This window comes from Sapajus apella, unplaced genomic scaffold (assembly GCF_009761245.1).
Source record: "Sapajus apella isolate SASKATOON/1434 unplaced genomic scaffold, GSC_monkey_1.0 scaffold43, whole genome shotgun sequence".
NCBI lineage: Eukaryota > Metazoa > Chordata > Mammalia > Primates > Cebidae > Sapajus > Sapajus apella.
Genome location: NW_022436983.1, coordinates 19,485,854 through 19,509,694, shown reverse-complemented (window position 1 = coordinate 19,509,694; position 23,841 = coordinate 19,485,854). Strand labels below are relative to the sequence as shown.

Genomic DNA, 23,841 nt, shown 5'->3' with positions numbered 1-23,841 from the left:
TGTTTGCAAAAGAAACATGGGAAGGTTAAATAAGAAACCAATAAAAGGCTCAGCACGGTGGCTCACGCCTGTAATCCCAGCACTTTGGGAGGCCATGGCAGGTGGATCACCTGAGGTCAGGAGTTCGAGACCAGCCTGACCAACATGGAGAAACCCCGTCTATAAAAAAAAAAAGAAACCAATAAAAATGTTTACCTATGGATAAGGGGCCTGGTGTGGGAGGAAGACTTCTTCATGAATATTTTTTTTTGAATCATATAAATAGATTACTTATTCACACATTAAAATAACAATTAAAAAAATGTTTTTTAAGTTGGGTTCTCTTTAAAGTCTGAATTGTATGAATGGTCCCATTTTCTAGCTCAAATCCTTTTCTATTGGTTCAAATCCTTTTGGATGACATGTGGGACATGGCTGCTAAAGTCTCTGGCTCTCTGGGCGACTTTGGGCTTCTCTTCAATCTTCACAGCTCTGTCCAGAGCAGCCCTGGAAGAATGCAGGTGTTTAGGTGAGAGGAACCCTTAGTTCCCTGGAGTTTTGTTGGGAGAAACTCTCAGAGGCCCTGCCAGTGTATGGCCTCCATCCCAGGGTGAGTGGTGTTTCCTGGGCCAGGGGCTTCTAGGCAGGCCTGGGTGGTTGCAGGTTCAGGCCATATTGAACACATTCTGTACAGGGCCCTGGATGGGTCTTGTCGTTCCCCAGCTCTATCCCGGGGCTCTTTGGCAGTAGATGTCAGCTCACCTCTTTTGAGAGCCGTGTGAAGAGGTCCCCACCACGCAAGAAGTCCAGAATGAGATAGAGCTTGCCCTCGGTCTGGAAGGCTGGGGAGAGGGAAAAAGGCAATGGTAGAGTCAGTGGGACCTTGTGACCTGCTCCTCCAGCCCCAGCTCCCTTGGCCTGCCAGGCAGGCGGTGGGACAGTGTACAGACCCACAGGCAAGGGTGAAGGACGAGTGGGGTGGGAGCTCAGGTAGGGCCTGCAGGTTTACCATAGTGCAGCTTCACCACAAATGGGTGGTTTACATCAGCCAGGATGTCTCTCTCCATCTTGGTCCGAACGCGGTCACGTACTGGATAGACAGGAAAGGAAGTCACCAGCAGGTCAGACACTCAACACAGCCACTCCCAAGCCCGTGCTAAGGGCTCTCTTTTCCACTTGTTCCTCCACATCTGAGCTCCTAAGGCCCCTTCACTCAGGGCTTTGGGGACACTCAATCCTCAGGTTTCTTCCTTCCTTCCCAGGAGCCAGGAAGGCTCCTTGCCCCTACCCCTCACAGCAGTGACCACAGCTGGGGCCTTGGAGCCTGGCCCATTGCTCTGGTCCCTTCTCCCACCACTCCCCATCAAGGGCTGTTAATCAGCCAGTCTGAGCAACCTGCTCCCCTGGGTGCCCTGTTTTTTCAGATCCTCATATTTTGCCTCTGCACCTCCTCCTGGCATGCCTTCACCAGCCCCACTCTCCATGTGGCATAAAAATTCCGAAATTCAGGCCGGGCGCGGTGGCTCAAGCCTGTAATCCCAGCACTTTGGGAGGCCAAGGCGGGTGGATCACGAGGTCAAGAGATCGAGACCATCCTGGTCAACATGGTGAAACCCCGTCTCTACTAAAAATACAAAACATTAGCTGGGCATGGTGGCACGTGCCTGTAATCCCAGCTACTCAGGAGGCTGAGGCAGGAGAATTGCCTGAACCCAGGAGGCGGAGGTTGCGGTGAGCCGAGATCGCGCCATTGCACTCCAGCCTGGGTAACAAGAGCGAAACTCCGTCCCAAAAAAAAAAAAAAAAAATTCCAAAATTCTAGTCTGGGGCTGGTAAGAACAGCTATCTGGGGAGCTAGAGAGGTAGATTCCCTGGGCCTAAAATCCTGAACCATGCATAGGTTTGGGTCTGGGTGGGCACCCTTCATATACGTTTTTTTTTTTTTTTTAAAGAATAAAAGTTGTGTGGTCAGGCAAGGTGGCTCATGTCTATAATCTGAACACTTTGGGAGGCTGAGGTGGGCAGATCGCATGAGGTCAGGAGTTCAAGACCAGCCTGGTCAACATTGTGAAACCAAGTGTCTACTAAAAATAAAAAATTAGCCAGGTGTGGTGGTACGTGCCTGTAGTCCCAGCTACTGGGGAGGCTGAGGCAGGAGAATTGCTTGAACCCGGGAGGTGGAGGCTGCAGTGAGCTGAGGTTGTGCTACTGCACTCCAGCCTTGGTGACAGTGAGACTCTGTCTCAAAAAAAAAAAGTTGTTGCGCAGTTCTGACTCTCAGCAGGTTCTTTGACTCAGATCAAGCCTCATCTCCTCCAGGAAGTACTCCTTAATTTCCCAAGCTGAGTTAGGGTCTTCTGGTTTCTTACAGTGTTTATGCTTCTCCTTCGGAGCACTTTTCACTTTTCCAGGTTGCCTTCTAAATTTATTGAAGCCCACCAACCATCATGTTTTACTGATTTTACTAGTCTGATTAGAACAGGCTTTTGGGCTGGGCGCAATGACTCATGCCTGTAATCCCAGCACTTTGGGAGGCTGAGGTGGGTAGATCACTTGAGGTCAGGAGTTTGAGACCAGCCTGGCCAACACGGTGAAACCTTCTCCCTATTAAAAATACAAAAATTAGCCAGGCGTGGTGGCATGTGCCTGTAATCCCAGCTACTCAGGTGGCTGAGGCAGGAGAATCGCTTGAACCCGGAGGGTGGAGGTTGCAGTGAGCCGAGATCGCACCACTGCACTCTAGCCTGGGCAATAGAGCAAGACTCCATCTTGGGGCGGGGGGAACAGGCTTCTGGACTTGGCTGCCTAGGTTCATTTTGGGCACTGTGTTCAACTAAGTTTACCACAATGATGATACGTTAATTATCCTTTGACTGAGACCTCTCATGTGCCCTCTGACTTTTTTTTTGAAACAAGGTCTCACTGTCACCCAGGCTGGAGTGCAGTGGCACAATCTTGGCTCACTGCAACCTTTGCCTCCTGGGTTCAAGCAATTCTTGTGCCTCAGCCTCCCAAATATCTGAGACTACAGGCGCGAACCACCACACTGGCTAATATTTGTATTTGTAGTAGAGACAGGGTTTCACCATGTTGGCCAGGCTGGTCTTGAACTCCTGACCTCAAATTATCTGTCCACCTTGGCCTCCCAAAGTGCTGGGATTACAGCCATGAGCTACCGCCCTGGCCTTGACTTTTATCAAAAAGAGATGTGGGAGGCTAGGGAGTGCTTACTAAGACCATACAGAATTTCTGAGCAACTCACAGTGCAAAACTAAAGGCTTGTTTTGGTCCATGTACTGGATTGGCAGTTTCCTCCAGAGCCTCACAGTCCCAAAGATTCCACTAGTCCACCCATCTAGTATAAATTCTATTTATCAGTCACTGCCAGTCCAGAATTGATGCTCACAGCTGCTTATCTTAGGAGACCTGGCCAATGTGCTCCTCCTGCACATCTTTCCAGAGTCTTGTACCAGACACACTCCTTGGGCCTTGCTACAAGTAGAAGCTGCAGCTGCCTTCCAACACAGCTTCCATGTGAGCACCAGGGCTGCAGGAGCTGGCTCCCTCAGAGCACTTTTCACTTCAGAGGCCCCTTCCTCTATTTTTTGTATTTTCCTCACTAGATATGACAGGGACTACACCAGAGTTCACTATTTTAGTCACCTTACATTTTCCTTCTTTTTTTTTTTTTGAGATGGAATCTTGCTGTCACCCAGGCCGAAGTGCGGTGGCATGATCTCAACCCACTGTAACCTCCACCTCCCAGGTTTAAGCAATTCTTGTGCCTCAGCCTCCTGAGTAGCTGGGACTACAGGTGCGCCCCAGCACACCCAGCTAATTTTTGTATTTTAGTAGAGACAGGGGTTTGTCATGTTTGCCAGGCTGGTCTCAAACTCCTGACCTCAAGTGATCCACCCACCTCAGCCTCCCAAAGTGCTAGGATTACAGGTGTGAGCCACCATGCCCAGCCTACCTTACATTTTCAAACCACCTTTACACTTCGGCTCAGGCAAAAGCTTCTCCTTCCCAGGCTCCCCTTCCTCGACCATTTTTGGTCTGGAGAAGTCCACTCATCCTCTGAGGCTTACTGCTCCTTAGGTGTCCGCTTGGCCTCCGGGCCCCGCCTCTGCAAGGCTGCCCCACCACTCCTAGCTCCTCAGCCCGTCGATATCCTTGCATACCAGTCACAGCACCGGCTGCACCGCACCGTCAGGGCTTAGCCTCTCCTGCCCAGCCTGTGAGCCCTTCACAGCAGGGACCCAGGCTTTTCATCTTTCTCCTCCCTCTGAAGCTCTCACCATACCTCCTGGGGGATGACTCCTACCCCCACCAGGCTGGTCTTAGGATACCAAAGCCAGCCATAACACCCTTAAAGCTGACACCTCCTACTGCCCCCACTACCTCCCCAGCCAGGACTTGGCTCTGACTGGGATTACAGGTGCATGCCACCATGCCCAGCTTTTTTTTTTTTTTGAGACAGAGTCTCTGTTGCCAGGCTGGAGTGCAGTGGCGTAATCTCAGCTCACTGCAACCTCCACCTCCCAGGTTCAAGCGAGTCCCCAGCCTCAGCCTCCCAAGTAGCTGGGATTACAGGCATGCACCACCACGCCTGGCTAACTTTTTTGTATTTTAGTAGAGACGGGGTTCACCATGTTGGCCAGGATGGTCTCGATCTCCTGACCTCATGATCTGCCCACCTTGGCTTCCGAAAGTGCTGGGATTACAGGTGTGAGCCACTGGACCTGGCCTTGACTTGTATTAAAAGGAGACTTGGCAGATGGTCGAGGAAGGGCAGTTGGCTCTGACTCCACTGGGTCATTGGCCACACGGGCTCCTAGGCCAGGTGGTCAGTGTCCAACCCAAAGCCTACTACTGACCATCCTCACACCCTTTGTGAGTCCCCAGAACTCTAACCTTGGCTCGGGCTCCCTTCTGAACCTCTCTGCTACCCAGCACAGTGGTCTTGCTTAGACTCACCCTCTCTCGCCTTGCCCAGCTGCCTCCCTGGGCTCCCTGCCTCTTTACTCACGCCCTTCTCTCAGGCCCATGAGTTAGAGGCCACAGAGGTCTCCCTCAGGCTCTTCTAGCATCGTGAAACAACACTGCCAACAGTCAGAACTCCTCTGCCTGACCAGCTTGGTATCTGAGAGTCCCTCTCCGGAAAAACACATTGCATTTACCCAGTTTTTTTTTTTTTTTTTTTCCAGACAGAGTCTCACGCTGTCGCCCAGGCTGGAGTGCAGTGGTGAGATCTCAGCTCACCGCAATCTCCGCCTCCCAGATTCAAGCGATTCTCCTGCCTCAGCCTCCTGAGAAGCTGGGATTACAGGAACATGCCATCATGCCTGGCTAATTTTTGTATTTTTAGTAGAAATGGGGTTTCACCGTCTTGGCTAGGCTGGTCTCAAACTCTTCGTGATCCCCCTGCCTCAGTCACTCAAAGTGCTGGGATTACAGGTGTGAGCCACCACACCTGGCCGTGAATTTACCCTAGTACTACCTTTCAGACCTTCACAGCCACAGTCATTGGCACTTGGCTTAGGGGAAGGGCATCGGGTGGGGAGGGATGGCTTAGACATAGGCCTGTTTCTCTGCTTTTGAACTAGGTGCTCTGAAGACAGAGCTGTCTTCCTTGCCAGACCCAAGGTCCCTGAAGCGTGGGCTGCCTCCCTCAGCCCAGCGTGGGTTCTGCACAGGGAGGTGTCCCTACTCACCTTTCAGTGTCGCCTTCTTCAGCACCTTCATGGCATACAGGTGCCCACTGTCAGGCCGGGTGACTTTCCGCACCAGGAAGACCTGAGAAGGCAGAGCAGGAAGCAGGGGATAAGATGGGAGATGGGAGAGGGCTGAGCCCAGGCTAACTTCTATCTTTTCTTTTTTTTTTTTGAGATGGAGTTTTGTTCTTGTTGCCCAGGCTGGAGTGCAATGGCGTGGTCTCAGCTCACCACAACCTCCACCTCCCAGGTTCAAGCGATTCTCCTGCCTCAGCCTCCCAAGTAGCTGGGATTACAGGCATGCGCCACCACGCCCATCTAATTTTGCATGTTTAGTAGAGACGGGGTTTCTCCATGTTGGTTAGGCTGGTCTTGAACTCCTGACCTCAGGTGATCTGCCAGCCTCAGCCTCCCAAAGTGCTGTGATAACAGGCGTGAGCCACCACGTCTAGCCTTTTTTTTTCTTTACTTTTTTGTTTTTTTTGTTTTTTTTGAGATGGAGTTTCGCTCTTGTTACCCAGGCTGGAGTGCAGTGGCATGATCTCGGCTCACCGCAGCCTCCGCCTCCTGGGTTCAGGCAATTCTCCTGCCTCAGCCTCCTGAGTAGCTGGGATTACAGGCACGTGCCACCATGCCAAGCTGAATTTTTGTATTTTTAGTAGAGACGGGGTTTCACCATGTTGACCAGGATGGTCTCGATCTCTTGACCTCGTGATCCACCCGCCTCGGCCTCCCAAAGCGCTGGGATTACAGGTGTGAGCCACCGCACCAGGCTGGAGTGCAGTGGCGCAATCTCGGCTCACTGCAACCTCCACCTCCTAGGTTCAAGCGATTCCCCTGCCCTAGCCTGCCAAGTAGCTGGGACTACAGGTGCCCACCACCACACCCAGCTAATTTTTTGTATTTTAGTAGAGACAGGGTTTCATCATGTTGATCAGGATGGTCTTGATCTCCTGACCTCGTGATTGACCCACCTCAGCCTCCCAAAGTGCTGGGACTACAGGCATGAGCCACCGCACCTGGCCAATGACCTGTATCTTCTCTGAGCCCCAAGCTGACCTTTTTGCTCTCCCTGGGTACCAAGGTGACCTCTGATCCTTTGGGCCCCTAGGTGACCCTTAACCCCCACCTCCAACATGACCAATGTTGCCTTCACAGCCATGGGCTCACGACTCACTTTGCCAAAGGATCCCTGGCCCAGAACCTTGAGGAGCTCGAAATGGGATGGATCAGCCTTCTCAGAGCCAGCCTTGACGTGGTGCGTGATGGAGATCTCCTTGAGGACGCCCTCATCCTGATGGAGGGATAGAGCTGGTGGGCACAGTGGGCCCCATCTGGGCAGCAGGAGGCAAACCCCCCCCCGCCCAAGTCCCTTCCCACCAGACCGCAGCAGATCGGACCTAAAGGCCCAACAGATGACTTCCCTGAAGGGCTAGCCTCCAGGGACATCAATTTCAAAAGAGCCTCAAAGGTTGGTGAGGTCAAACCAGAACAGGCACCGCTCCTATTGCTCCTGATGCTCTGGACTGGTTAGGCCCAAAGGGATGCCCAGGCACGGCCAGGTTCAGCCAACACGACTCTGGCTGAGACCCAGAGACCTGTCCCAGGTCTGCCCGTGGGGCTTCCCTCCCCCTGCTGTTTTAGTTTTGCCACAATAGGAAGTAGGTTTGTTCTCATATGGGGAGGTAGAGCTGGGCCTTCGTTCCTGGTCAGGATGGGATGAGGGATCCCTCTGGTCAGTAGGACAGGGCTGAGGTGCACAAAGACCCAAGAGTCACCCAAACTCCCCCATCGACTCAGTCAGTGCTGGCCTGGGGCAGGTCAGAGTTAAGGCTGGAGACTCCATGGCTCATCTTCCCAAACTTCCCTCCTACAAACCTACTAGAAGTGCCTTGCCAGAGACTCACCGTTCCAGGACTCTACCCTCCCTCCAATCTGCTGGTATTGCCTTGAAGCCCTCAACTGCCTCCTCACCTCCTCAGGAAGCAAGTCTGGGCAGGATCCAGTTACCCCCGGCAGGACCAGGACAGACCAAAGCCAAGTTGCACTAAGCTAACTTCCCAGGCACCTGCTGCGAGGGACACAGCCAGGCCAGGACCAGACATCCGGGCACACTCACCAAGTCCTGCTGGGAGCCAGAGCCAGGGCCAGGGACAGGCAGAGAGGTCTGGCTGATCCTGGGCCGGTGCTTCCTGGGCAGCCAGGGGAGCAGGGCCCAGAGCCGCGGACGGGGCGGCTTGGGATCCTGCTCCATCCGCCCAGCAGGGCCGCAGCACCATGGCAGGAGCAGGCAGCGTCCGGGGCTGCCGCGGAGGTGGCCGGGACCAAGGCGGATGTGCAGGGTAAGGGCGGAGGCTGGGCCCGGCCCAGGGCAGCCAATCACTCAGGGTCTGTGGTTTCCCAGCTCCAGGCCTACACCCTCAACACGTTCCCTTCCTCTCTCCACCCTCCCCAGTGCCTGAGGGCTGCCCTCTGGCCATTCCCCCATCCTCCTTTTGCAGGGGCCTGCAAAGGGAAAGCCCCCTGCCAATGCAGCTGCTGAGCAGACAGGTACCCAACAGCAGACAGGTACCCAACAGGCAAAGACAGGTGCCTGATATGTAGAGGCAGACGAAGAGAGACACCGAACAGGCAGAAGCAGGCACCCAAGAGGTGGAAACAGATAAGAATGGCATCTAATAGTCAGGGGCAGGAGAGAACACATATCCAACAGGCAGGGATGGATAAGGATACCTATCCAATAGGCAGAGGCAGGAGAAATTCATATCCGATAGAAAACAGATGGATACATGTACCCAACAAGAAGCAGCAGGAAGGGACTCATATCTAACAGACAGAGGTGGACAGAAGCTCATCCCCAATGTGTGTAGGCAGACAGGGACACAAATCCAACAGGCAGAGACAGAAAGGGACATGTACCCAACAGGCAAAGACAGAAGGGGACATAAACCCAACAGGCAATGACAGAAGGGGACATGTATCCAACAGCACAGAGACAGATGGTGACATGAACCCAACAGACAGAGACAGAAGGGGACACGAACCCAACAGACAGAGACAGAAGGGGACACGAACCCAACAGGCAATGACAGAAGGGGACATAAACCCAACAGGCAGAGACAGAAGGGGACAGGTACCAAACAGGTAGAGGCAGAGGGAACATGTATCCAATAGGCAGAGACAGATGAAGACATGAACCCAACAGGCAGAGACAGAAGGGGACATGAACAACAGGCACCTAACATGTGACATGTGCCCAACAGGTGAAGGCAGGTACTTATCAAGTGGAGACAGAGATTGGAACCCAACAACAGACACAAATAGGCAGCAAAGAGAAACCGCCGGAGTCAGTGAGGCCCAAGTAGACTGGCAGACACCTAGGGCAGATAGGTCTGACACCCGGCAGACACACAGGCAGGCAGCAGGGCAGGGATCCCCAGGAAGGGGTTAAGCGTGGAACTGTGGGTTCTTGTTGCTGTACCTGGGGTGGGGAAAGAGAGGAAGGGACACAGTCTGCAAACTCAAGAGAGCAGTCTGATATTTCTTGGAGACCCACCTCTGAGGCTGTTCGTTTCCCTAGGATTTTCCCCTATGCCAGGACCTGAAGGGGGTCCAGATAGTGGCTGAGAGGACCATCTCCTGAGTGCAATCTGATATATTTAACTCTGACCATATCCTAAAATCCGTTATCCTCATTCCAGGAACAGGAAACTGAGGCCCAGAAGACAGTGACTCACCAAGGCTCAAAGCAAACAGTGGCAGAGACAGCTTGGACCCAAGCACCTCCCCTGCTTCTGCCCGGCATGTGGTCAGCAGGCGTCAAGTGCCAGGAAAGGGTGGGCAGGTAAGTCACCCAGAGCCACATCCTGCCATCACATCTGCCCAAACCCCCTCTTCCTTCAGCACTAGGGTCCATCTGGGACCCTCCACTCTAGGTCCTGGCCCTTGGAGACACAATCTTATCTCAGGGGAAGATACCTAACCCTCTCAGATGGAGGTGTGGGTGGAACAACCTCACAAAAAAACCAGAAAGCTGCAGTCAAATCAGATCCCTGAGTGTAACCTTCTGGTGAGACAGGCAGAAAGCCTGGCTCAGAGAGGGACTGAGAGGGGCCAAGGCCACACAGCAATACCTGCACACCCCACCCTGAGATCTGAGCCCCACCTCATCTGCCTGCCCCTGACTGAGAACACTCCCTGGGGACAGAGGCAGGAAACCACCCGGAAACCCCAGGGGACAGAGCCGCCCCCAAACCCATTCCTTGCCCAGAGTCACAGTGACAGACACTGCTGGAGACAGACCACTCTTCTGCTCACCTTTCTGGGACAGGAAACCAAGTCTCTCTCAACCCTGGCGAAATCTGCCGGGGTCTGCATGGTAGGGCTCAAGCCAGTGGCCAGAGGGCCCCGTTACTCCTCTTACTTCTGCTTTTTTTTTTAGCCTTCCTGGCCCAGAAGGCAGGGTCCCTGGCCCCCCTCCTTCTCACTTCCCTCTGCAGGGAGGAGGGACAGAAGATGGGTCAGGCTCCTCTGCAGAAGAGAGGACACCGCAGACCCCAAGCCCATGAGCCCAGGGCAGGCCCAGGGGCATGCTCCTCCCTATGTCCTCTGACTCTAAGGAGGAGAGACAAGAGCAGAGACAGAAGTCACAAGGTGATAAGGCAGTGACACAGTGAGCATCTCAGCACCCCGCAAACATCCATGGTGGGGGGGCCCTGAGAGAACGTGGGGCAAAAGTCAGCAAAGGCTACTGTCTGACTGTCCAGCCCAGAGCTTAGATACTACATCCCCCATAGCATCCTTCCCTGGCTAGGCCCGCCCAGAATGGCAGCTGAGAAAGCAGGCAGCAATGTACCGGGTCCTGCCCTGCTCAGCTGCCCTGAAGAAGGCTGCCAGTACCAAGCCCCAGGATGGGCAAGGTGGGCAGAAAGCCCGACCAAGAACCTCTCAGAGGTCTGAGAGGAGCAGGAGGCCGCTATGGGGCAGGGGTTGACCAGGCCCAGCCCCTTTCCATGTGGCCTCACTTCATCACTCACACAAGTACGGCACAGGAACTGACACGCACACAAACACACACTCAAGCTGATGATCGGAAACCCTGTCCACAGACAACCCTATGCAGAAATACGCACCCCCACGCCCCCACGGACTTCCCCTTCCCTGTCCTTGCAGAGTCTTTGCGGGTGGATGTTGCTGGGAGATTGTGAAAGACGCCTCCCTCAGGCCAAGCCTCTCCTTGCTCTCCAGCTTCCTCTGACCAGTTTGGAGGCTGGGGCAGCCCTCGGAGCCCCAAAGCTCACCGTCCCTACCAACCCCTGGTCCCTCAGATGCAAAGAAAGAAGGTAGAGAGGTAGCTACTTTGTGGAAGGAGATTCTCCAGTCACAGGCAGAGATACACCAGGAGCCCGGTGCACACTGGCCTCTGTGGCCAGCAGGGTACCAGAAGGGGCAACAGGAAGGAAACGGTCTCAGAACTGCCTTTGCTGAAGGCTATGTGAGCCATGAGCCTCTGGTGGTGGGAGGGGGGAGGACAGCCACCAGCCCACATCCCTTGGTCCCTGCCCCATCCCCCTATAGGCACTTCCTCTTTATTTACTTCCTCCTACAGGGCAACTGGAAGAGAAGCTCAGAGTCCCCCAGCCTGATCCCTGGTCTCCAGGGTCCCCACCCTGCCAGCTGTAGCCAAGCCCACCTGCTAATCCTGGCCCTAAAGGGCACCAACAGCCCCTTCCCCAGCTGGCAGCATTTGCAGGACCCTCCCTCAGGTGGGCCAGATGTCCTCCATGCATCTCCCAGCATGCCCCCAGGCAGGTGAGGAGGGGTCCACAGCTCCCTGGCAGCCTTGAGGGGGAGCCGGCCTCCCACAATAGGTCAGGACTCACATGGAGACATGCTAGCAAGTGTGCCTCCTACTGATCGAGCAGTTACTGCATACAGCCTTTGTTTTTTTTTTGAGAGGGAGTTTCACTCTTGTCACCCACGCTGGAGTACAGTGGTGCGATCTCAGCTTATTGTAGCCTCTACGTCCCAGGCTCAAGTGGTTCTTGTGCCTCAGCCTCCAGAGTAGCTGAGACTACAGGTGCACTCCACAATACCTGGCTAATTTTTTTTTTTTAATGTGTTTTTTTTTGTTGTTGTTGAGACGGAGTTTCAATCATGTTACCCAGGCTGGAGTGCAATGGCGCGATCTTGGCTCACCACAACCTCCGCCTCCTGGGTTCAGGCAATTCTCCTGCCTCAGCCTCCTGAGTAGCTGGGATTACAGGCACGCATCACCATGCCCAGCTAATTTTTTGTATTTTTAGTAGAGACGGGGTTTCACCATGTTGACCAGGATGGTCTCGATCTCTTGACCTTGTGATCCACCCGCCTCGGCCTCCCAACGTTGCTGGGGTTACAGGCTTGAGCCACCGCGCCCGGCCTACCTGGCTAATTTTTCTGTATTTTAGCAGAGACAAGGTTTCACCATGTTGCCCAGGGTGGTCTTGAACTCCTGAGCTCAGGTGATCCACCCACCTTGCCTCCCAAAGTGCTGGGATTATAGACGTGAGCCACTGTGCCTGGCTTTTTTTTTTTTTTTTTTTTTTTTTTAAAAGTCCCTCTCTGTCGCCCAGGCTGGACTGCAGTGGTACAATCATGGTTCACTGCAGCCTCTTGGGCTCAAGTGATCCTCCCACCTCAGCCTCTGGAGTAAGCTTGGGAGGACAAGTGTGCACCACCACACCTAGCTAACTTTTTTTTTTTAATTTTGTAGAGGCTGGGTCTCCCTGTGTTGCCCAGGCTGGTGCTGAACTCCTGGGCATGGTGGCATGCACCTGTAGTCCCAGCTACTCTGGTAGCTAAGGCAGGAGGATCACTTGAGCCTAGAAGGTCAAGGCTACAGTGAGCTGTGGTTGCGCTACTGTAGTCCAGCCTGGGCAACAGAGGGAGGCCCTGTCTGAAAACAAAACCAACCCAAAAAACCGCAACTATCCTGAGACATCCATAATTAAGGTGCTGTGGGTGTCCAGAGGTGGTGACTATCTGCCAGTGGGTGAGGTCAGGAAAGACCTTCCAGAGCGAGGCAGCCCACCTGGGTCCTGAGGATGAACAGGTGTTGGCCAGGCAGAAAGGAGGAAAAAAGAAACTCTACGTAGAGAAAGACCTGTGTGAGCAAGGGGCTTATGGCCAGGAGGGTAGGGTGGGAAGTCAGAAGAACTGGCCACTCACTAGCTGAGTGCTCAGGGCAAATCTCTTTCCCTGTCTGAACCTCAGTTTCCTCCTCTGTAAAATGAATGTTAGAACAATATGCTCCACTCTCAGATTGTTTCTAAAAGCAAAATGGCCACAGAGATAAGGGGATGTTGGAAACACAACTTCTCCCAGGTTTACTTGATAGTCTTACTGCTGTGGGGTCTCCCCTGGACAGGCTGAAGGGACAGAGCCCAGCCACAGGGCCCCAGGTACTAGGAGTGTGGCCAGCCTTCTCTGGCCAGGCCAAGGGAAGTTCCTCTCAACACCTGAGGCTGCCCGAGGCTCCCTGAAGTCCACAGTCACATCCTGCCTAAGCTCTGGCCAGGGGAGCATGAGGGATCCGGGAGGGATCAGGGTTTCATAAACAGGAAGAGAGGAGGGGAGGGGAGATGCTCAGCTCTCAAAATAGAGCTGCAGGCGCTACAAAGGGGTCCAGCTCCGGAGATAGCTGGGGGAGGGGGTCTGGGATGCCCAGTCCACTCCCAGGAAGGGAGGGAGGGCAAATGGAGCCCTGGTGTGCCTGAGGGTACCAGATGCACCTAGGTGCTGAGGGGATCCAGAGAGTTCTCACCCTGGAGGCTGTCCACACTACCGCTCCTAAAACCCAAATCCCAAATCCCAAATCCTGCTTTCTGCCTGAAATGAATAAAATAAGCAAGCATTAAACAGCAATATTGTGCCACAAGCCCTGTTAGATACTTTAATTTATATACACCACATTCTCTTTTCCAGGTGGCCCTGAGAAGTAGGTGTTATTCTCCTTTAATTTTTCAGGAAAGAACCCAAGCCTCAGCAGGGCAAGTGACTTATCCAAGGTTACAAGGCAAACAAAAAACACGTGCAGGATTCTGGACTCAGAATCCCTGACTCCCTTCCCTACCCCTTTTCCACCTGGAAGGCCCAATTCTTTCTCCAGCTGCCCAAATCCTGCCCTTCGAGGCCCAGCCAAATGCCAGCTCTACAGGGAACGTGGCCTGTGCCCTAGAGCCTATCCCAACTCTTCTTCCTCTGCCATGCACAGCAATGACCACGTCTCTGGTCCACACTTAGCCCTGAACTCAGATGCCATAAGCTGGGTTTCCTGGGAACATGCTCATCTCATCAGGCTAGAGAGAAATATGGGCACCTGGAAGGTGGTGGTATATGTCTCTGCCCAACACAGGGCATGGCACAGAGCAGAGTTTCTGTGTGCCCACAGCTGTGCTCTTGCCCCATCACAGCACCTACCACATGGCTTTCCTGTCTCCACCCTCTGCCCAAAGATTGGGAGTTCCTGGAGAGTGGGGGATGCTGACTTCATTTTAGGCCCTCCTGTGTACAACAGTGTACACCGAATGTCTGATTAAGGATAACGTGGCCCATTGCCAGCTCATTCCACTGCACAAAGTGATGAGGACCAGACCACACATTGAGCGCCCCCTGGTGTATTAAGCCCAGAAGTGGGCATTAGGGACACTGACAGCTGGGGCGACAGACGGATGAGCAGGTGCCCAGGACTGGTACCCCTTGGGATCACAGAAAGCCAACGTTCCTCCTCTTCAGCACTCAGGATTCTCTGGACTGAGAAATGACCCTGAAGCCAAACAAGACTTGACTTTATTGCCCACCAGCTATGTGATGTCCAACCTCAACTTTCTCATCTGTAAAATGGGAATAGTAACAATCTACCGCTGAGGATGTAGTGACAACTAAATGGAAAGCCCCTGGTGTGACGCCAGGCATAGGTTAAGTTCTTTCTCTTCCAAGTGGCATTCGAGATTCCCTGTCCCATCCATCTCCAGCCCTGTCTCCCTTCTCACCCCAGGATCTTCTGCTCTACAGCAAGAGTCATAGGCTTGGAAGCAAAAGGTTACCTGCCTGGGAAACTCCTGCCATTTCACAATCAGCCCCTCTAGTTCTTGAGGTGAGAAGCTGTACTCAGCACAGGTCCCTAAATGCTGAAGGTCCTCTGCAACCCCAAGAACCTCAGCCCCGAGATCTGAACACCATGTTTCTTCACTTGGAACCTACAGCTTCTTCATTTTGTTACTAGGCAACAAGAGGTAGCTACTTTGTGGGAGGAGATTCTCCAGACACGGGCTGAGATAAACCAAAGGGCCCAGTCCGCACTATTTACTGGCCTCTGCTGGTCCAAGGTTGCCACAGTAACCCACAGAGAAGTGGGTGGGAGCCTACTTCTCTCACTTGCCCTACCCTTCCCAGCTCAGTCACTTCATCTTAGGAAGCTGAGCCAAGGTAAACATCAGGACTAATCCTGAATCCATCCCAAAGGTCAAGCTTATGGCAGGTCTGGTGCTCAAGCCAACCCAGGCCTGGAAGGTGGAGCCACTGACAGAGAGCTGAGCTGAGCAATACTCAGCATTCACGGTGCTGGTGCTGAAGCTCTGTGTGCCAGGCAGTTACTACCTCGTCATTCTTCACATTGCTCCTGTGAGACAGGCACTATTTCCCCAACTTACAGCTCAGGAAACTGAGACTCAGAAGAGAGAAGAGCTTCTGGTTAACTGGTGGGAATGGAGCCAGGACTGGAACCCAGATTTGCTCTAACACCAAAGTCCATGCTCTGTCCCTGCCTTGGCAGCTTCCAAAGGCTCTCCACAGTCAGCATCTCCTGTGACCCCACAGCCACTCTGTGAAGGGGATGTGGTCTTTTCCAATATAGAGATGAGAAAGCCAAGGCCCAGAGGGTACAAGGAACCTCCAAGGTCACATTGCTGTCACCTAGTCCCTGGTGCTTTTGGCAGCACACAAAGCCAGGAACAGGGGCTAAGCGGCTGCAGGAAGGGGCCCAGAGGAAGCAGAGATAGCAGGAGTGAGGGAATGAGCCTCAGACTGGGAAGTGGAAGCTCTAAGAAATGGCATGAGTGCCACATGCCAGACAATGGGCCTGGTGAGTCTTGAGAGCCCACCAGCATCCCCTTTCCAGCTCACATGCCCAGATGCTCACTTCCAGGCACCTGGCAAGTACAGCTCTACCAAAAGGAGCATCGCAGCTGGCCTGAGCCCCTCCCATTGCTCCTTAGAGCCAGCCCAAATTCTGTGAGTAAATAAACCACAGGGGCATCCTGGCCTCTGTGATAGGGAACCAGAGCCTGGTCTAGATTCTGCTCCTGATCCTTTCTGGGCCACAGTCATCTCACCTATAAAATAGGAAGGTTGAAACAAGTGATTTCTTTTTTTTTTTTTTTTTTGAGAGGGGTTTTCCCTTTTGTTCCCCGGGCTGGAGTGCAATGGCGCCATCTCGGCTCACCGCAACCTGCGCCTCCTGGGTTCAGGCAATTCTCCTGCCTCAGCCTCCTGAGTAGCTGGGATTACAGGCATGCGCCATCATGCCCAGCTAATTTTTTTTGTATTTTTAGTAGAGACGGGGTTTCACCATGTTGACCAGGATGGTCTCGATCTCTTGACCTCGTGATCCACCCGCCTCGGCCTCGCAAAGTGCTGGGATTACAGGCTTGAGCCACCGCGCCCGGCAAAACAAGTGATTTCTTTCTTTTTTTTTCTGTCACCCAGGCTGGAGTGCAGTGGTGCGATCTCCGTTCACTGAAACCTCCGCCTTCTGGGTTCAAGCAATTCTCCTGTTTCAGTCTCCCAAGTAGCTGGGACTACAGGTGCCCGTCGCCACGCCTAGCTAATTTTTTTTTTTGTATTTTTAGTAGAGATTAGAGACAGGGTCTCACTATATTGGCCAGGCTGTTCTCAAACTCCTGACCTCGTGATCCGCCTGCCTCGGCCTCCCAAAGTGCTGGGATTACAGGCATGAGCCACCATGCCCAGCCGGAACAAGTGATTTCTATGCCCAGGGTTGCCACAAGGATTTGGTGGGCCCTGAGAAGGACGGCTGAGCTGGGCAAAGGGGCCAGAGGCTGGGGCCCTCAACTTCCTCCAAGGCCATGCCAACAGGACCCTCCACAGCCCCTCGCCAGGGTACTGGCCCTGGTCCTCACCTTGGACAGCTGAAGTTCAGCTTCTTCCCCTGTGGTCTGTCCATTCTGGAAAAGAGAAAGGAGATTGGGGGAGCACCGTCAGACCTCAACACGCTTGGGAGAAAGATAGACTGTGGGGTACCCCCACACTTAGTTGCTCCCAATAGCCGTGGAGGCCATGGCTGAGGGGCAGGAGTCCTGGGTGGGTCCCCTCCACCTCCACTTTCACGTGAGGGTGTAGGGACCAAGTATTCTGGCAATGGCCCCTCCTGACTCAGGCAGAACATTCTCAGGGGCCAGCATTCTGTCCCTCATGCTGTCTGCCTGGCAAACACTTAGTCTTTGAAGACTTAGTTCAAATGTCACCTCCTTCTAGGGAGAAGGGAACGATCATATGTGACTTCCAGCTCTGCCAGATACAAACCTTGTGCAAACTAGTCAACTGTGAGAGGACTCAGTTTCCCATCTGTAACATAGGGCTAGTTACACTGACTTCCCAGAGTTGCTGCAAGGGTAGAAAGAGACAGAGTCTAGGAAGTGTGCAGCCCAGAGATGGTGGCTACCCTTGTCCTGCCCTACTCTGGGCCCCCTTCCCTAACCTGGACAGGCAGAATGACTGCTGCCTCCATTACTTCAGCCTTCATTGCACCACTTGGCACACTGCAGGGACTATTTACACACAGGCCTGCCTTTCCTAATGAACGGGGAGTCGCGGGAGGGCAGAGATGAGGGCTTGGTGCTAACAGCTGCTCTCTTCCGAGCCTTTGCCACATGGCAGGCACTGGGCTCAGTGCCTCACACCTGTGGCACCATTTAGTAGTCCTCACGACAGCCCTGGGAAGTAGACCCTAGCCCCATGTGGCAGAGGAGGAAACTGAGGCTCTGAGGTGATCCCCACTCACCAGTTGTGTGATGATGCCTATGGTCACACAGCTGGTGAGTGGGGATTTGAAATCTGATCCCAAATCCAGAGGTGCTCAAAAAATGTCAGCTGAAAAACAGCCCAGAGCCCCACTCTGGGCAGTCTCGCCTTTTCCAGCTTCGAGGCTTCACTCTCAGGTGGTTATTAAATACCCTGGGGTGTATCAAACCCAGCCCGTCTGTTTCCTGTGTGATGTGAGGTGAGTCACCTACCCTATCTGGGCATTTGGAAGCTGAAAGAAATCGCCCCACCCCTCCTGAAATGGAGAGAGTGTGGTGAGGCCGACGGGAGGTTCCCAACAGCTAGGAAGTCCCACTCTAGTTCAGGTCTGGACTTTGGAGCCAGGAGCTGCGTCCATGGGGCAGCTGCAGCCCTGCTTGGCAGCAGCAGGCACAGCTGTGCTCTACCCATTACATAATCTCCCTGCCCCTGGAGCAGCTAGCTCCCCATTGCCGCTCCCAGAACATCCTGCCCCCTGAGCCCCTTTAATGCCCCTAATCTCTCCACAGGGGCCAAATGTTCTACAGGCCCCTCCATACACACATCCATATGCACACTGTCATCTCTCAGCAGCCTGGGGAGAAGGGCCCAGGGGCTGGGCTGGGGTAGGGATGCTTTTACAGACTGAGCTCCACTTCACCTAGACTCGACATAATTCCTGCAGGTGATCATAACAGCCGACCACCAGCTCCCTGCCCCTCAGCCTTCCCCACTCCAAACCCTCATTATTCCTAAAATCAAGTGCAACTGCTGCACTCAACTCAGTCAACATTTGCTGAGAATCTTCTATATACCAGGCCCCAAGCCCTTCCATGGCCCCATTGCCTGTAGAATAAAGTCCTAGCTCCTTAGCATAAAATTCAAGGTCATCATCTTAACACAATAACTAGCAATGTAGGTTTTACAACCTCATCTTGTAGGTTCAAATTCTGGCTTCTACCACCTGCATGATCCCTAGAAGATTAGTTCATTTCTTGGGGCTTCAGTTTCCTCATCTGTGAAATGAGGATCAAAGTAACGTACCTCACTGGTGGTTGCAAGAAGCAAATGAAATAATGCCTATAAATATATACACTTGGCATGCAACTGGCCTAAAAACAATAGCCATTCTTATCATTGGGCCCTACTTTTGAGCTAGACTGAACAACCAGAGACCCTGAGAACAGTCTATTTCATATCCCCAGGATTTGTATGGAGGTTCCCTCTACCAAGAAAGGCTTTCCTGACTTGTCACTTTGGCAAAGTCCTGGTCTTTTATCAGGACTGAATTCAAATGTCACCCCTGTCCACACAGCCTCAAGTACCTTCCTCTCTCCTCTCTACCCCCATGGCACCAAGCACACTGCAGGTTAACTCGGGAAGGAGCCATGGTTTGTCCATCATCAACTCCTTGGCACCCAGCCAGATTCTGGCATGTGGTTTACCCAACGAAAGTTCAACCCAGCAAACAGAGTAAGAAGGCCAAAGCAGGTTCTATTACTCCTATTTTTCAGATGAGGCTCAGAGAGTTAAGGGACTCACCCGAGGTCCCTCAGTAGGCAGGTGGCAGACATGTGACCATAACCCAAAGTCACATAGCTGCAAGCCTACTGAGGGAGGGGAGAAGGGGTTGGTGTACTCAGAGGTGTGAGTTTCTTAAGTAGTGACCTGGATGATTTAGGGGACCCCTTGGGCAGTCTGGCTGCCTCCATTCCCTGAATCTCCGGCTTGAATATCATCTTTATGGAACTCCATACCTGTAAGAGCAGAGAAACAGGCAGCCCTGGAGAACAGACTGGTAGGGGTAGGAGGGTTGGGGGGTGCAGGCTTTCTGCTCAGAGCCTGGGTCCTGGGTCATCTGCCCCTCTGGCCTGACTGCTGCATAGGATGGTGGAAAGAACACAGCTGTGCAGCCAGAAAGATACAGTCACTAATCCTAGCTCTGCCAGCCACTTATTTTGCCCTTGGGTCTGTCATATCACTTTTTATTTTTATTTATTTATTTTTTGAGACTGAGTTTCAATCTTTTACCCAGGCTGGAGTGAAGTGGCGCCATCTAGGATCACTGCAACCTCCATCCCCCCTGCCCCCCCCCCCCCGCCCCGGGGTCAAGCAATTCTCCTGCCTTGGCCGCCCAAGTAGCTGGGATTATAGGAGTGCACCACCACGCCTGGCTAATTTTGTATTTTTAGTAGAGACAGGGTTTCACCATATTGGCCCAGGTGGTCTCAAACTCCTGACCTCAGGTGATCCACCCTCCTCAGCCCCCCAAAGTGCTAGGATTACAGGCATGAGCCACCGTAACTGGCCTCATATCACTTTTTAAAGTCTCAGTTTCGGCCAGGCACGGTGGCTCACACCTGTAATCCCAGCATTTTGGGAGGCCAAGGTGGGCGAATCATGAGGTCAAGAGATTGAGACTATCCTGGCCAACATGGTGAAACCCCGTCTCTACTAAAAATACAAAAATTAGCTGGGTGTGGTGGCGTGCACCTATAGTCCCAGCTACTCAGGAGGCTGAGGTAGTAGAATCGCTTGAACCCAGGAGATGGAGGTTGCAGTTAGCGAAGATCACGCCACTGCACCAGCCTGGTGACAGAGCGAGACTCCGTCTCAAAAAAAAAAAATAAATAAATAAAGTCTCAGTTTCCTCATCTGTATCACGAGGGCAGGTGTGTCTTGCTGACATCTGTACCTTGTTGTTTGAAATAGTACTTATCACATAGGTGCTAAATAAATGACTGAATGGGGACAGTGATGCTGACTTTGCAGAGTACTGAATGAAGGACCTTGTCTTAGGAGTCCTTTGGCCATCTTAGAGGATAGAGACCCACCCTCCTCCCTTTTCCTCAGAGAGCACTGCTCATGAGGACAGATGCACAGGGCCACAGACCACTGCCCCCACTTCCTAGATGTCAGAAATGGGTTCCAACCAGCATCCTTCCTTCCCACCCAAGCAGCTCTGTCTTGGAAAGAGGGGCCCAGGGCAGCATCTGGAGAAGCTGGGCAGCAGATGGAGAAGGACAGCACGTGCCCCACAGGCAGGAAGCAGCCCCAGGAGCTGGGTTCTGAGCCCAGCATTGGCAGCTCTGCTCACTGCTGGAGGCTGGGGGCCAGGTGCCAGGGCCAGCTGGCACTGCCAGCCCTCGGCAAAGACTGGACAAGGGCCCTGCAGGATAAGACGAGTCTGCCAACATCCGGAGCCTCTCTTGGAGCACCTTCCACCTGGGCTTGCATGGCTCCAATCCTTCCCCATCTCTGAGCCTCTCTCCTACTTGGTGGAAGACAGAGAGAGATCTTGGTTCCAATCCTGGCTCTGACATTAACACATATGCCTGAATTCAATTGTCCCATCTGAAAACGGGGGTAATAATCCCTACCTTGAGAAGCTGTTGTGAGAATTAAAGTGAGGTGACATTCATGAAGCAGAATGGATAGCACAGAGTAAAGCTCTGTATGTGGCAAAACTGGGCCTGGGGACAAGGCCACTGCCTTCAACAGGGCCAAGGAAGGCCCAGGCAGGATCCTCACCCACACTTCCCATAGACTACTCCACCAAGGCTGCACCCAGGCCAGGCCCTGCCCCCCAGCAGCCCATTTTCAGTAGCATGATGGGAGGGCAGGGCAGTTCAGATGCTAGGTCTCTGAGAAAAGCGTCCCACCAGCCTCTCACCTGCCTCCTTCCTAGCTAGGAGCTCCCAGCAGCAGTGGTGCCTATACCTGCAGGTCAGGCGGCCATATCACTTACATGTCACCTGGGCTGAAAACAGCGAGGCCCTGTTCTCCAGTGAGAGCAACCCAACCTGCACTGTGCCTGCCCTGTGGCTCCTGTTACCCAAACAATCACACCCAGTCACCTGGCACCTCCAGGATTGCGGGGAGAGGGGACCAGACCACAGTACTCAGCACTCTGCACCCTGTCAGGCCCAGGAAGTGGAGGCTAGAACCTAGCACTTGCCACTGGAGAAGCAGAGGCCCAGACAGGCTGAAGACTGACTGAGGATCACGCAGCATTTCTGGGGCAAAGCTCCTGAGGAAATCGCGTCCCCCTGCCCCACCAAGCCCAGGAAGTCTGCTGTTCTTCGCCCTCCCAGAGCTCAGGTGTTACAGAACTCAAAACTGAGATGAGTTTCCCAGTTAAACCTGGCCCACTGGTGAGGCTGGCCCCTGCTTCAGGGTTCCCTAAGGAGAAGCAGGAAGTGGTGCCCTGGACCGAGGATCGAGCTTCTGGGTGTCCACCCTCTCTATCAGCATAAAGTCTCTCCCCAGCCTCTCCCAGTCCTACCTTCCCCTTTGGAGGCCCGGTCCCAGGGGCTTGCCTGGGCAAAGGAATCCACCTCTAAGCACCACCCCCAGGCCCTGGTGCCCAGTCCTAGTAGGGGGGTGGCAGTACAGGGGCTGCAGAGGGCAGTGTTCCTCACCTCAGAGGGTGAGTCAGCGAGAGAACCTGAGCAGCCTAGCAGTGCCTGTAAAATCCCCATGGCAGGAATCCCAGAGCAATTTACTCCAAATTGCGCCTTCAGGTTGGTTACCTAATCCTGCCGCGCCCACCCTCTGATAGCCGGTGTTGGCCATCCCTTTAAAGGGGCAGCACACCCTGGGGGCTGGGGACCTTGGGTGCTAACTCTGATCTTAGCCTGTGGTCCTGAGAGGCAGGACATGTGGTGGCTGCCCTAGGTAAGAGAAGGCAGAGGAGGGGACTGAGGCAGGAGTTCCAGGCCCAAGCTGGGAGAAAGTCATCTCAGCTCCTGGGCTCAAATGAGGTCTCCATTCCCTCCCTGCATCCCCCCAACAGCCACCTGGGAAGCGGAATATCACCTGCTGCCTTCCCAGCAAGAGGTTAAGGAGGAAGTTTTCCACAAGCTAGTTCAGAGCTTGACCTTGACTGTGGGGTCAAAAGGCACAGGAAGAGCTGGCTTTCTGCACACTTAGCGACTGGAGCCACAGAGCCCTCAAGGGAGGACAGGAGCTGCTTCTAGGAGAGAGGGAACTGGGTTGTCTGGGAAGTCTGGGCTGGCAGAAGCCAAACTCCCCAAAGGCCCAGCCCTTCCTACCGGAAGGGGCATAAGAGGAGAGGCAGGCACCAACGTCCCCCCACGCCCTGCCAGGAGTCATCTTCACAAGGTCTAAGGGCTCTTTCCCACTCTCTTCTCCACAGCCCAGAGTAGGGGACACAGGTGTCCTCTGGCCCTGGCCTCAGGGCAAAGAAAACCAGGAGTTCCAGCCCCAGAAGGGTGGTGCCATCCCACATTCCACAACCGCCAAGGGTCAAGAGGGGCAATCCTTCCAGGCTCAGCAGCGGTGAAGCGAGAAGCAGGGATCTCTTGAGGGAGGTCCCCGGGAGAAGGTGGGGAGGGGTCCCATGACCCCTGTCTACGGTAGAAACCCAGACATCTGGCACTGAAGATTTCCAGGTCTGCACTAATGGAGGAAGCTCCGACAGCTCCAGACAGATGCTGGGACGAGTCCTAGGTATGGGGTGAAGTGAGCCAGATCTCAGCGCCCCATAGGATCCCTTCTCCTGGCTATGGCGGGGAGGTACTCGGCGCTTGGCGGAACTGTCCCTGGCACACGCACACCCAGGGCATAGGGGGGTGGAGCCGGGCAGTGGGCAAGAGATCGGAGGGCACTCGCGCCCTCGCGGGCGCCCGCCAGGCTGCAGCAGCGCTTCGGGCCGCCCCGCCCCTGTGAGGATCCGGGCTAGCCGGCCGCTGGCGCCCGTCCCCCGCCCCGCTCACTCACCTCCGGGTCCAGCGGCACCAGCTCCATGAGCGGCCAGGGTTCCTTGAGCTGGGCGAGTGGCATCGCGCCGCCGCCGGTCGCCCGCGCTCCTCTGGCGGCCCCGGCTGCGCCGCCTCCCGGGTCCTGGGGTCCCTGGCTCTGCAACCTGAACCGCCGCGCCCCCCCGAGCCCCTCGCGCTCAGGCTGGGCCGTCCACCGCCGCCGCCGCCGCCGCCGCCGCCGCCGCGGCACTAGCACTTCGGCTCCCTCCGTCACCAGGCGCCGCCGCGCCCATTGGCTACCTGCGCGGGGGCGGAGCCGGAGAAGCCCCGCCCCAGCCCCCGCGGCGCGGCATTCCCAGCGCGGA

The 23,841-nt window shown here is 54.2% G+C and overlaps 1 protein-coding gene across 4 annotated transcripts in view; it reads right to left on the bottom strand.

Annotated features, from left to right (window-relative positions):
- RPS6KA1 (ribosomal protein S6 kinase A1) overlaps positions 1–23,740 on the bottom strand; it is a 48,459-nt gene extending 24,719 nt beyond the window's left edge. Inside the window, exons 1-6 of one of the 4 annotated variants that reach the window (XM_032300966.1) lie at positions 23,496–23,740; positions 16,874–16,918; positions 6,871–6,987; positions 5,694–5,775; positions 989–1,069; positions 742–821 (exon numbers count right to left, since the gene is read on the bottom strand). In XM_032300966.1, coding sequence (XP_032156857.1) covers positions 742–821; positions 989–1,069; positions 5,694–5,775; positions 6,871–6,987; positions 16,874–16,918; positions 23,496–23,558 — 468 coding nt within the window. In that variant the 5' untranslated portion in view covers positions 23,559–23,740. Of the gene's footprint in view, positions 1–741; positions 822–988; positions 1,070–2,348; positions 2,534–5,693; positions 5,776–6,870; positions 6,988–7,812; positions 8,146–10,010; positions 11,651–16,873; positions 16,919–23,495 lie in introns of those variants that run through there. The other 3 variants (XM_032300967.1, XM_032300965.1, XM_032300968.1) reach the window with 3 other exon arrangements.
- Between the last annotated feature and the right edge of the window lie 101 nt (positions 23,741–23,841).